At 44.7% G+C, this 12,832-nt stretch overlaps 1 protein-coding gene across 8 annotated transcripts in view; it reads right to left on the bottom strand.

Moving 5' to 3' along the window:
- ERMARD (ER membrane associated RNA degradation) overlaps nt 1–12,832 on the bottom strand; it is a 30,775-nt gene that overhangs the window by 2,036 nt on the left and 15,907 nt on the right. For 4 of the 8 annotated variants that reach the window (XM_031012467.2, XM_019030097.3, XM_055391700.2 and 1 more), the window contains 7 exons: nt 11,791–11,859; nt 10,253–10,426; nt 6,266–6,349; nt 4,144–4,220; nt 3,425–3,550; nt 2,817–3,035; nt 189–302 (listed from right to left, as the gene is read on the bottom strand). In XM_031012467.2, the coding sequence (XP_030868327.2) occupies nt 189–302; nt 2,817–3,035; nt 3,425–3,550; nt 4,144–4,220; nt 6,266–6,349; nt 10,253–10,426; nt 11,791–11,859 (863 nt within the window). The remainder of the gene's footprint in view (nt 1–188; nt 303–2,816; nt 3,036–3,424; nt 3,551–4,143; nt 4,221–6,265; nt 6,350–10,252; nt 10,427–11,790; nt 11,860–12,832) is intronic. The other 4 variants (XR_004070720.2, XR_008681096.1, XM_055391698.1 and 1 more) reach the window with 2 other exon arrangements.

The following is a 12,832-nucleotide window of genomic DNA, read 5'->3' as shown; positions in this document are numbered from 1 at the left end:
AAAACGTGGTTCTGAGACATTTGGATGTGGGAGTTCTTGCAGGCCAGATGTCAGACCCTTGCCTGAGATGGCGGTGGGGCCACCAAGGAGATAGTGTCACTCACACTGCCCCAATCTCACTCCTACAGGCTCACCCCCAATCTGCCCCACGATGCAATGTGACTGCAGACATACTGTGACACACTTACTTTAGGTACTGCTGATACTCATGCGCATTCTTCCCACAAACAGCATGAATGTTGACCAACTCCAGCGCAATGAGTAACAGTATCAGGCTGAGCACAGGGGACAGTAGTCTGATACTAAAAACAGATAAAAGTAAATTAAAATGTGAGGAATGTTGGTATTTTCCACCTTCATCAGGAAAAAGATGTTTCACCTAATCAACATCCTTAAGTCCCAACTTCTTAAAAAATAATTTTCCTAATCCTTAGAGCCCAATGCCTGCTTCCAGCCCCGAGGCCCGTGGCCGGCAGGAGTGCCCAGCGTAGCCCTTGCTCCCGGCCCATCCTGCACGTCTGCATTCCTTGCTCTGAGTCACCATCTGAGGCGCCTGGTCTACATCAGGGCTGCCAGGGGCCATGCACGCTCACAGGGCACCAGGCAGGTACAGTCTGTGCCCAGCAGCCCCCCTGCTCGCTGCCCTCTGACATCTAGGGAGGAACTCTCACCAGAGAAAAACAAATGGCCTCGATAGGAAAGCAGGCTCAATGCCACCAGATTGAAGAAATCCCAATTAAAGTAAGATCTTACTTTTCCCATGAAACTAGTTGAGACATGTAAAAATACTGTGGTTTTGGAAAGTGGTAGTAAGAGAATGACCTTGTCTTATAAACTGCTGGTAAGAGTGTAAATTGAGTAGCACCTTTCTGGAGGGGAATCCAGCGATATCTATGTAAAGCTTTAAAAACACAGATACCACTCAACCCAAAAATTCTAGAAATGTATCCAAAATGGCCATTTCTTAAGGATGTAGCACATTCTAAAATATACTCTATAAGTGAAGAAACCATAATGCTGTTAATCTGCTGTTAATCAAGTTAATCTGCTGTTATATTTTAAATCCAAATATAATCTGCTGTTAATCACGTTAATCTGCTGTTATACTTTAAATCCAAATATTCATTTAGATAGATAGAACCCATATTTCCACATGCCCAAATTACAAACTATATTTAAAATAGTATGTAGTATAACTTTCTATGAAAATCAGCATAGGAAGTCCTCAAATAACATCATTTCATTCAACATTGTTTCGTCACAACATCAGTGAGAAAAGAAATGGATGCCCCAGGAGGGCCACGTCCGTGTGGAGAAGCACATTCAGCATGGGTTCGGCATGGGTTTTCTCCTGTCCCCCAGTCTCCTCCACATCCCAGAGCTGTGCACGTTAGGTGAACTGGCGCATCTCCATGGTCCCAGAGTGAGTGTGGGTGTGTGACTCGCCCTGCGACGGAAACGCGTCCTGTCCAGGGTGCGTCCTGCCTCGTACCCAGAGCAGCCGGGATAGGCTCCAGCCACCCACAACCCTGACCCTGAACTGGAATAAGCAGGTTGGAAAATGAATGAATGAATGAATACAAATTATAAGAACTTGTAAAGTCTACCATAATCATACAAGTGCTCAACAGTAAGTGACAGATACAAAAGTGCTCAGTGACCCACACATTTGTTCCTGTTGGCGCTGGAGCTGTAGGTGGGGGGAAGGGGGGCGGGCCTGGGGAGGTCTTGCTCTGCAAACATTATTGCCTCATTTAACCACCACCTGGACTGCCATCACTCACTGCCTCACCAAACACTGAGTGGTTATCTCACTTGTTTTTAATTCATCTTTCTTAAATGTCCATAGAGCTCATATATACCTCAATATTTAACACTGTAAGTGTTTTGGGTCTTCATTTAGAAGCTTGGTAATATTTGTATGACCAGAAACATGCTGTGGGAACTTAACTTTTGTTTCTATCATGAAAGGAAAATAAATCTCAGGACCCCAAACTCACTAAGCCAAAGGGAAAAGCCAAGCTGGGAACTGCCTCAGGCAAACCTGCCTCCCATTTTATTCCTAAATAAGGTGGCTACAAAGAGAAAAAAGCTACATACAGACCTCCCTCATAATTTGTCCACAAGGAAATTCCTCATGGGCCTCAAGATCTTTACCCTGAAAGAGTTCTGCTGAATTTCACCCTGGCAATGTAGTTGCTAGCTGATCTTCCCAGGTGTGGGACAGGAAGTCAGTCATCCCTCAGCTCCCCTGAGACAAATGCCTACATGATTGCTTCCTCTGCCCTATGTAAAATGCAGCTTCACTGAGCCACACTAAGGTCTAAGTGACTCTTCCTCTACCCCCACTCACAAGTAAATTGTGTATTCACCGAAAGGCTCATCAAAGACTCAAAACAATGCAATCCTTTGTCTCTTGTCTACCTATAACCTGGAAGGCCCCCACCTTTGTGTTTTCCCGCCTTTCCAGATGGAACCAATGTACACCTTACACCTGCTGACTGATGTCTTATGTCTCCCTAAAATGTGTAAAAGCAAACTTCGCCCCAAGTACCTGGGGTACATGCCGTCAGGGCCTCCTGAGGCTGTCACAGCACGTCCTTAACCCTGGGAAAGTAAACTTTCTAACCGGATTGAGACCTGTCTCAGATACTTTGGGTTCACACTCAATTGTGGACTCCAAGTATATCAACACCTGTCGATGGGGTTCAGTGAGGGGCTACTACTGTGTGTGTCTGAAAGTGAGAACTAGAACTGCATCTGTGACAACTTCCTGCCCCACAGTGCCCCTCCAAAACAGGAAAGTGAGCGCGCACCTACTCCACATACGCAGGTAGTTCTGCCGCTGGCGAGACCGCAGCGTCCTTTCCACCCACTGCCTGTGTCTCAGCTCCGAGGCAACGGTGACCTGGCTGGACACACGGCGGCACTGTTTGCCGATGCTTCGGAGCACAACCAGCACTTCCAGCACAATCCTGGGGCAGAACAGGGTGGGAACAGGTGTGCTGCAGAGCTCACGGAGAAGCTGGGGCCACCTGCAAACAGAGCCAGACTTGGAGCAGGCATCGTGGTCCTCACCTGCGCCTCACTCTCCTTCTGCACCTGCAAGGCTGCGGCTTTCTGGGAGCCAGGGCTAGCAGCGTATCGCTGGTCGGTCTGCAGGGACAACCGTGACACGCGGCAAGTGTTAACTAAACACACTGAATGGTGGCAAACAGAATGTGGCATTCACAGCCTCATCAGATGTGCCAAGCTTGCACAGAGATTGTCAAAACTTATCTCATAATTCCTCCTGGAGCAGTAACAGTGGGATTCTAAGACTACTACCAAGTTTATAAAATCTAAAACATAGAAAATGCTAAGTTTGCTATGCTAATCTGCTGAATCAATGTTTCAACAGTTGTCAGGATGTCCTGGAACTTACGTCTCAGTAGGAAGACGATCCAAGTCCTTTAACACACAACAATTCTCAGGCATATGGTGATACAGCTCATCCGTCATTTTTGTAATCAAAGAGTGGCAGGCATCTGTTTCAGAATTATCTCCTAATCTGAAAAACAGAAAATATTTAAAGATACGTGACAATTAAAGTGCTCACATCAGTGCCTGTGCACAATAATGTTCAACGGTTCACTGAGCAGCAACCTGACTGTGAATCTCACTTTCCTCAAATATAAAATGGAAAAAGCCACCATGACAACACAGTGGAGAAACAAACGATGCCATACGCCAAAAGCAAAGTCCAGTGATGACGAGACGATGAACCACCTGCGTATTCTTCCTGCTGAACAAGGATGTCTGCTGTTGTTTACGATTCCGGAATTTATGTCTCCATCCCTACTTCTCTCCTGAGCTTCAGACCCATCTTTCTTCCTATCTACTCAGGGTATTTCTCATGGACGCCATTGTCTATCCACAAAACCTGCCTCTCGTGCCATGTTCAGTCTCCACCAGGGCCCCATGCCAGTTGGAAGATCGCATTCAGCAACACTTCCAGCTCCCCACAGCCTGCATCAGCCACCAAGGCCCAGAAATTCCTCCTTCCCCTTTTATCTTCCCACAGCCTCGTTAAAGAAGAAATGCTGCTGAAACTAATAGTATCAGACAAGCTTGAGGTCAGCCAGGCCCCAGGATGCCACGCACCTGATGGCTTCCCGAGTGAGTTCTTCGGGGAAAGGCAGCAGAGCCCAAACCCTGATGCTCTCCTCACAGCTCAGCACCTGGGAGGAAATGTTTTATTGCTTTTGTAGATTTCACAGTAACTTCCTAGAAAATCTGTGTTTTTATGGATGTTACATCACTCTCTAGAAAATACGTATCTATAAAATTATTACAAATTCTAAACATTTTAAAACTAGATGGTGGGTGTCAGTTCTTCAGTACATTCAGATGGGGGAAGGTTGCGGAAACTACCAGTGGATTGGTAGGGAGTGAACGTCTGGGGTGGCTATGACCATGTCCACAGGTTCTTTGGACACCTGCCATTGAGAAGGAGGCCCCCACCAAATCTGCACGAGCTCTGGCGACTGGCCTGGAACCAACAGAACACAGCAGGTGTGAAGATGCTGTGCAGCATCCAAAGCCATGTCAGAGGCGCAGGTGCCTCTCCAGTTCAGGCCGCACTCGAGGTGCAGCAGCTGTCACCTTGGGACTGTCCCTGCAGGACCCCCATGAAGCCCGTGGCCAACTTCCAGCCTTCTCAGATGGGACACCCACGAAGCTCTGGGGGACCACAGCCATCAACGCCCAGGTCAGGCCACAAGACAGATCCCTCGGCAGATGCTCCCCATTTCTAACCCACTAGTGTATGAGCAAGTACAACGGTGGCTGCTGACACCACTGAGCGTGGGTGGTCTCAACAGCAGGAATAACCGAAGCCCAGGATGCAAAGCTGCCTGAATACCTGTGAGATGCCAGGAGGGGGACAGGAGTGGTAAGTACCCAAAATAGCCACCATGGGGCACAGGAGAGGATGGCCTGGAGCCTCAGTGGCTCTGGTTAGAAGACAAAAGCTGCCTTCTTGAAGCTCCTCTTCCTTCCTATATCTTCCCTCCTCCCTACCTGCCCACCTCCACCTTCGTAAGGGCTTGCTCTTGGAAAGCACGGCATCCCCACTGGTAAAGCTGGTCCACAGCGCCAACGGGGAATGGCATCTGACCAGCACAGCCCGATGTTCTGCCTCCGAGCCACACCTCCAGGAGGCTGTTTTCCCAACTTCACTGCTGACAACCCCCTTCTGACCATATTTTCCTTAAGGCATTCTCAAGGAGGCCTCAGACTTCTCAAGGCACCGTTTCTTCTTCTTCTTCTTCTTTTTTTTTTTTTTTTTTGAGATGGAGTCTGGCTCTGTCGCCCAGGCTGGATGGAGTGCAGTGGCGCGATCTCAGCTCACTGCAAGCTCCGCCTCCCGGGTTCACGCCATTCTCCTGCCTCAGCCTCCCGAGCAGCTGGGAATACAGGCGCCTGCCACCACGCCCGGCTAATTTTTGTATTTTTAGTAGAGACGGGGTTTCACTGTGTTAGCCAGGATGGTCTCGATCTCCTGACCTTGTGATCCGCCCGCCTCAGCCTCCCAAAGTGCTGGGATTACAGGCGTGAGACACTGCGCCCAGCCTCTAGGCACCGTTTCTTTAAAATGCCTTTGCAAATCTCTCCTGACCCGCCGTGTGTTGATTTTACAGCTTCCTTTTAGAGGTAATCTCATTTATGAATTTTCACCTGCACAACCGTCATGATGCTTACATTCTTGGGGACTGTCTCTTTCATCCCCTTGCACTACCCTTGTATCCTCCCGTATGTAGAATAAAGCACCTTAGCTGATTTCCAAATTGGATCCTCCTGGCAGAAACGCTTAAAAAATTGTTTGTCTCAGTAAGTTAACAAAAGCTAGTCCGTGTAGAAGAAAAACTGACATTACTCACCACTGACAAATAAAAACTGCTCCTAGGTCTGCGTTACTGCTGACAGCAATAACAGCCTGCCAGGGGACTAAGCAAAAACACTTCCCAGTGCTCATCCATTTAACACTAAAAACCTCAGTGCCGTCAGCACTGCATTACTTTCAACTGCTAGACACGGAACTTGAGACTCAGAAGACTGAGCGACCAGGCCAGTGCCACAGCAGGCCCCGCACTGGTTAAAAAGCTGGATCTGCCCAACTCAAAGTCTGACTCAGCATGCAAACTGCACCCTTCCAGCATCTCTGCAAAAGACAGGTGGTTTCGGAGACATACACGCCCCTCCCGGCACCCTGCATTTGGCATACCTGTTTTTTAAGCTGAAAAACCGGATGACAGCGAGAACTATAGCCTTCTGCAAGACTAATCAACAATTCTACGGCTGCTTTTTCCTAGTGCAGAGAAAACAGTGGTTACTATCATGTTTGGGTGGGCTTTTAGCTTTCTTCTATTGAACTGTAGGCCACTTAGAGTCCCCATTTCTCATTATCTTTCTTCAAATAATTCTATGCAGCTAGAAAAGCAAATGCTTCATTAAAATAGGCTTGACATGGCAGGCAAATGACAGCCAATAAAATGATTTTAAATGGAGGCCATTAACAATAATAGATCACAAATGCCACACCCACCCTCTGTGCACAAAACTGGAGATAAGAAAAAAAAGATTCCAAACTATTGGAAATGTAACTAGGAAATAGTTACTTAAACACTAAAAATGAATACAACTAAAAAAAGGATCGCATAAACATTTAATTGCCAAGCATATACATATTTTAAAAAGCATAAAAATTACATTATTTGCAGCTGATATAACCACATAACTTAAAAATCCAAGTCAGCCAACTAAAACCTATGAGAAACAAAGTCAGTGAATTGATAGCTGACAAATTAAAAAATCTGTAACTACCTACAATTCTTTTTTTTTGAGACGGAGTCTCACTGTTTTTGCCCAGGCTGGAATGCACTGGTGTGATCTCGGCTCACTGCAACCTCTGCCTCCCAGGTTCAAGCGATTCTCCTGCCTCAGCCTCCTGAGTAGCTGGGATTACAGGCACCCACCACCATGCCTGGCTAATTTTTTTGTATTTTTTAGTAGAGACGGGGTTTCACCATGTTTGGCCATGCTGGTCTCGAACTCCTGACCTCAGGTGACCCATCTGCCTCGGCCTCCCAAAGTGCTGGGATTACAGGCGTGAGCCACTGTGCCTGGCCCACTACCTACAATTCTTAAAAGCACAAAACAAACAACTCAAGTAGCTAGATGTTAACTACAGAAGAAATGTGCTGGCCTTCCCGTCACTCAGGTGTGTGAGAGCCTGGAGTGCACCAGGGAGTGTGCTGGGCAGAATACGGGAGGTACATGCATGTGCCTGCATGGGTGACGTCCCCGCAGGGCAGACACACACGTAGCGTATGTGTGCCACTGAAGAGCACCTGGCTTCTGTTCCAAGATGTGAACCCACCCGAGGGCTTCCGAGGAGAGGGAAGACATGTTGGTAAAAGGATCAGTCTGGCTGCTGTGTTACGACAAGGTGAAGGGCTCGCAGAAGTCGGTGGGCAGACCAGTCAGTGCCAGCAACACTCCAGGGAGGGGCCAAGGCGGCATGGCCAGGTGGTGGCACAGGAGGGACACGGAGTAGCAGATGTGGAACATATTTCTTTTTTTGTTCTCTTTTTTTATTTTTTTGAGACAGAGTGTTGCTCTGTCATTCAGGCTGGAGTGCAGTGGCACAATCTCGGCTCACTGCAACATGTGCCTTCCGTGTTCAAGCTATTCTCAGGACTACAGGCACCCGCCACCACGCCCGGTTAATTTTTGTATTTTTATTAGAGACGGGGTTTCACCATGTTGACCAGGCTGGTCTCGAACTTCTGACCTGAGGTGATCTGCCCGCCTCGGCCTCCCAAAGTGCTGGGATTACAGGCGTGAGCCACTGCGCCTGGACTGTGGAACATATTTCTAAGACCTGTTCCAAGGACTGAGTATGAAGCGAAGAGAGGAATCTAAGGCTTCCAGCCTGAGCAGCCACCTAGGAGGCTGGAGGTGCCGCGTACATGGGAGGACTCGAGGAATGAAGATGGGGAGACCCTGTGTCCCTGAATAAGCTTCAATATTGTGAAAAATGTCAATTATCCCTAACCCAATCCACAAGGTCCTCATTCTTATTTGTTTTTTGGGTTGTATGTTTGTCCAAGTTTACACAGAATAATAACTATTAATTTTTTTAAAAGTAAAGCTAGATTCTGTACCTTACTCCCAACATGAAATAAATTCCAGTTGGATCAAAAGACGTAAAGGGAAAATAAAGAAAAATAGGCAGGGCACGGCGGCTCATGCCTGTAATCCCAGCACTTTGGGAGGCCAAGGCAGGTGGATCACAAGGTCAGGAGTTCAAGACCAGTCTGGCCAACATGATGAAACCCCGTCTCTACTAAAAATAGAAAAAAATTAGCTGGGTGTGGTGGCGGGCGCCTGTAATCCCAGCTACTCGGGAGGCTGAGGCAGAGAACTGCTTGAACCCGGGAGGCAGAGGTTGCAGTGAGCTGAGATCACGCCACTGCACTCCAGCCTGGGCGACAGAGCAAGACTCCATCTCAATTAAAAAAAAAAAAAAAAAAGAAAGAAAAAAAAGAAAAAATGGAAGTATCAGAGAAAATGTATACATATATTTTTAATTTTGAAAAGCAAAGATTCTTTTCAGAATGACTCCAAATGTGAAGCCAAAGAGAAAAAAAAAAATCAAAATCTATGAACAAATAACAAAGCAATATGTACACAAACAAGGCTAATGATCCAATGGGAAAAATAAAACTGAAATAAATGGAGAAAATACATTAATAGGCAATTAATAAAGGAATTATAAACATCTAGTAAACATAAAAAAAGAAATGAAAATAAAAACATAATCTTGGCTGGATATGGTGGCTTGTGCCTGTGGTCCCAGCTACTCAAGAGGCTGAGGTAAGATGGCTTGAGCCCAGGAGGTTGAGGCTGCCATGAGCCATGACTGCACCACTGCACTCCAGCCTGGGTGACAGAGCGAGACCCTGTCTCATTAAAAAAAAAAAAATAATAATAATTAAAAAATTTAAAAAAACCTTATTGATATATTTTGTCTTAGAACTTTACTTTTTAAGAGTATTTACCTAAGTGCCCAAATGAACAAAGATGTTCATTTCAGCATAATAATTAGGAATTTTCTACATCAGGGAACATTACAACTCATTCATCAATGATGGACTGCTTAGGTAAATAATAACATATTGATAAAATGGAATATCAAACAGCTGACAAAAAGAATAAGGCAGAACAAAAATGCCAAAAACACAGTTAATGAAAAATGCTAGCTATAAAACATAACGTACCTTCCTATGAACTCACTTTAGTATACTCATAGCAAAAATGTGGTAGCAACAACACCGAATTATTAACAGTAGTTATTTCGGAGAGATGGAATTCCTGAGGGCTGTTACTTTTCACATTAATTTTTCTATTTCTAGTAATTTTTGTTTGAACATTTAAACAATTTTTAAAATAACTGTCACATGTATAATCTGAAAAAAAGATTAAAATATCAATAACAAATGTTCTATCCTAAATTATTTACTTTGAAATAAAAGTTTATTGATGGGCCGGGCGCGGTGGCTCACGCCTGTAATCCCAGCACTTTGGGAGGCCGAGGTGGGCGGATCACGAGGTCAGGAGATCGAGACCACGGTGAAACCCCATCTCTACTAAAAATACAAAAAATTAGCCGGGCGCAGTGGCGGGCGCCTGTAGTCCCAGCTACTCGGGAGGCTGAGGCAGGAGAATGGCGTGAACCCGGGAGGCGGAGCTTGCAGTGAGCCGAGATTGCACCACTGCACTCCAGCCTGGGCGACAGAGCGAGACTCCGTCTCAAAAAAAAAAAAAAAAAAAAAAAAAAAAAAGTTTATTGATGATGCAAATATCCTACCCCATCGATTTAGCAAATATCTGTAAAAATTTCCTAATATTTGGTTAATCCTGTTTTATAATTTGTTCTTTCCTTTTCAATACTTAGCGGCAGTTACATACAAAAGCAAATGTGTTTTTAAGAAACGAGTTAAATTATTTTAGCTGAGATTAATATTGATTGATCTGTGATAGAGAACATAAACATACATGTAATCCAATCACTTTTTTTTCTGATGGAGGATACTGTAACTCAGATATATTAAAAGATGATTAATAGTTAATTACATTTGAAAAATAAACTATATTTTCATAGCTGAATGGGTTAATCTAATTAATGATTTTCTTCCCTATAAATTACCTTAAAAACTGATAGCAGACCGTCATCAACGAATCTGAGTAACAGTACAAGAGAAAATGCAAGCAACTGATTAGTTGTTTCTTTTGAAAATTCATGTAAGTTGATCTCCCCGTGGCTTAAATGATCTCTTATGCGGGGACCCTCCTGATGGTTCAGGAAATCCCAGAGAAATTCCTTTCAGAAATTAAATAGAGAAAATATTTTGTTAGTATCCGCAGCAGAGAGACGTGCCTGGTGTTGCTGAATAGAAGGAAAGAGTGCATCCATCAAGTCCTCTGAAGCCCTGGGTGGGACTCTGCTGGGGAGAGCTCTTCTCCTACACCCACAGGACAGACCAGGAAGCCAGAGAGGCTGTGGGGAAGGCAGAGCTGCCCAGGTGGTACTGGAGTCTCATCAAATTCCAGTCTTTCTTGTTTTCACCTTCCTCCAAGGAAGGGAACTGAGTGTGAACATTTGCAAATGAGCTTTTCCAAGGCAATAAAAGAAATCACGGCTCTTTCTTGTGTGAGCACAGCCCCTGCACTTTCTCATCTGCTCTTTCACCTTCGAAAGTCTGTTGCTTCTTACGACACAAATCCAAGGCCTCTCCCACAGGTTATAGGGAAAAGAGGTCAGAAAACTGCTGCCCTTGGCAAACTGCCAATGGTCAGAAGCATCACAGAGACTCAAGGTGGAAAGAACATTAAACTAGTTCAATCATTTTATTTTTTGATGGCAAAAATGGATGTCCACAGAGGACGGAGTCTAAAGTCACAGAACACAAGCATGATTCTAGGTCGCCTGACTGTTACAAGGAATAAATGTCAAATACCTATTGTAGTCCAAATTAGTCACTGAAATATCTTCATAAAATATACAAAAATGGATGGCCTTAAACAATTAATGATCCTCTTTTCATCCAATACTCAATCTTTTTACTCACATTTGACTGTTGCTTTTATTTTCAGACGGAGTCTTGCTCTGTTGCCCAGGCCGGAATGCAGTGGCAGGATCTCAGCTCACTGCAACCTTTGCCTCCTGGGTTCAAGCCATTTTCCTCGCCTCAGCCTCCTGAGTAGCTGGGACTCAGGAGTAGGTGGGTGCCTGCCACCGCACCCACCTAATTTTTGCATTTTTAGTAGAGACGGGGTTTCAACATATTGACTAGACTGGTATTGAACTCTTGACCTTGTGATCTGCCCGCCTTGGCCTCCCAAAGTGCTAGGATTATAGGCGTGAGCCACCGCACCCGGCCTAACTGTTGCATTTAACAAGGCACAAATATATGTCCGTTCTACAGCACAAATACATGTAAAAAACAAATACAAATTTTGCTTAGGGACAGGGCAGCTAAATCATCAGGCCTTTAAAACACACATTTAAGGAGTGACAGCTTGGCAAACATCAGCTGATTGGTGGCTGAAGCTGAGACAGCACAGCAATGTTTCAGAAGTATTTTTCTTGAGCAAACCACAAGCCAAAATTAATTTAATTTTAGAGAAGTGCTGACGACATCCATAAATACAAGAATATTAGCCTGGAAAATAACTAATACTTACCATAGCAGGCTCTCCAAGGAAAAGAGGAAGCTGATTGATTTTACCATCATTCAAGTGTTTTGCCAATATCTAAAACATCAAAAATAAATACATTGATTAACTGGTCCCCATACATAAACATACAGAACTTTCAGAGTTGATGGATACAGTACTTTTAGCCTAACTTGTTATCTAAGGTCTAAGCAAATTAAATGGACAGTCTTTAAAATTCAGCAAACAGGTGTTCAGGAAATATTTTCTTAACCAACAGAATGACTTTAAGACTATATTAATAATTGTATACACATGTGTGTTTGTGTATGTGACTATGAATATGTGTGGTGTGTATATGTGTATGTGCATATGTGGTGTGGGGGTGTGTACATTTGTGTGTTTATATGCAACTGTGCCTGTGTGTGTGTGTGTGTGTGTGTGTGTGTGTGTAGTATATGTGCCTGCATATGTGTTGTGGGGGTGTGTATGCCTGTGTGTGTATATGTGGCATGGATGTGTGAGATCGTGTGTGGTGTGTGTATGTGTGTTGTGTACACATTAGAGTATGTGTATGCCTGTGTGTGTCTGTGTGGCATGGAGGTATGTGTTCATGTGTGTGTGTGTATGTATGTGCGGTATGTGCATGTGTGTTTGTGTACACATTAGAGTGTGTGTATGCCTGTGTGTGTATATGCAGCATGGAGGTATGTGTTCGTGTGTGTATGTATGTGTGGTGTGTGCATGTGTGTTGTTTGTGTACACATTAGAGTCACTTCCAAAGTCATTTCTTAACTCACCATGGACTTTGCCCAACCACCCCAACCAATCCCACAGATCTGATCCTCTAGAGACTGGGCTGCACTATCTAATCAATTCCTCACATTACCAAAGGTCTTACACATTAAAATCACAGCAGATTGTTCACCTAATGGAAGAAGCTCTGCAAGTAAACAGGCACATTTTTAACTTACCCATCACACAGTCACTTAGGATCTAACAGTTGTGTTAAAGGCAAAACCGAATGTCCGGACCTCTACAGGTGACCCTTCCCTTGGTTTCCCATAGGCTG

The sequence above is a fragment of the Gorilla gorilla genome, chromosome 5, assembly GCF_029281585.2.
Source record: "Gorilla gorilla gorilla isolate KB3781 chromosome 5, NHGRI_mGorGor1-v2.1_pri, whole genome shotgun sequence".
Taxonomy (NCBI): domain Eukaryota; kingdom Metazoa; phylum Chordata; class Mammalia; order Primates; family Hominidae; genus Gorilla; species Gorilla gorilla.
Note: the sequence above shows the minus strand (reverse complement) of the source record. Positions and strands in the feature narration are given on the sequence as shown.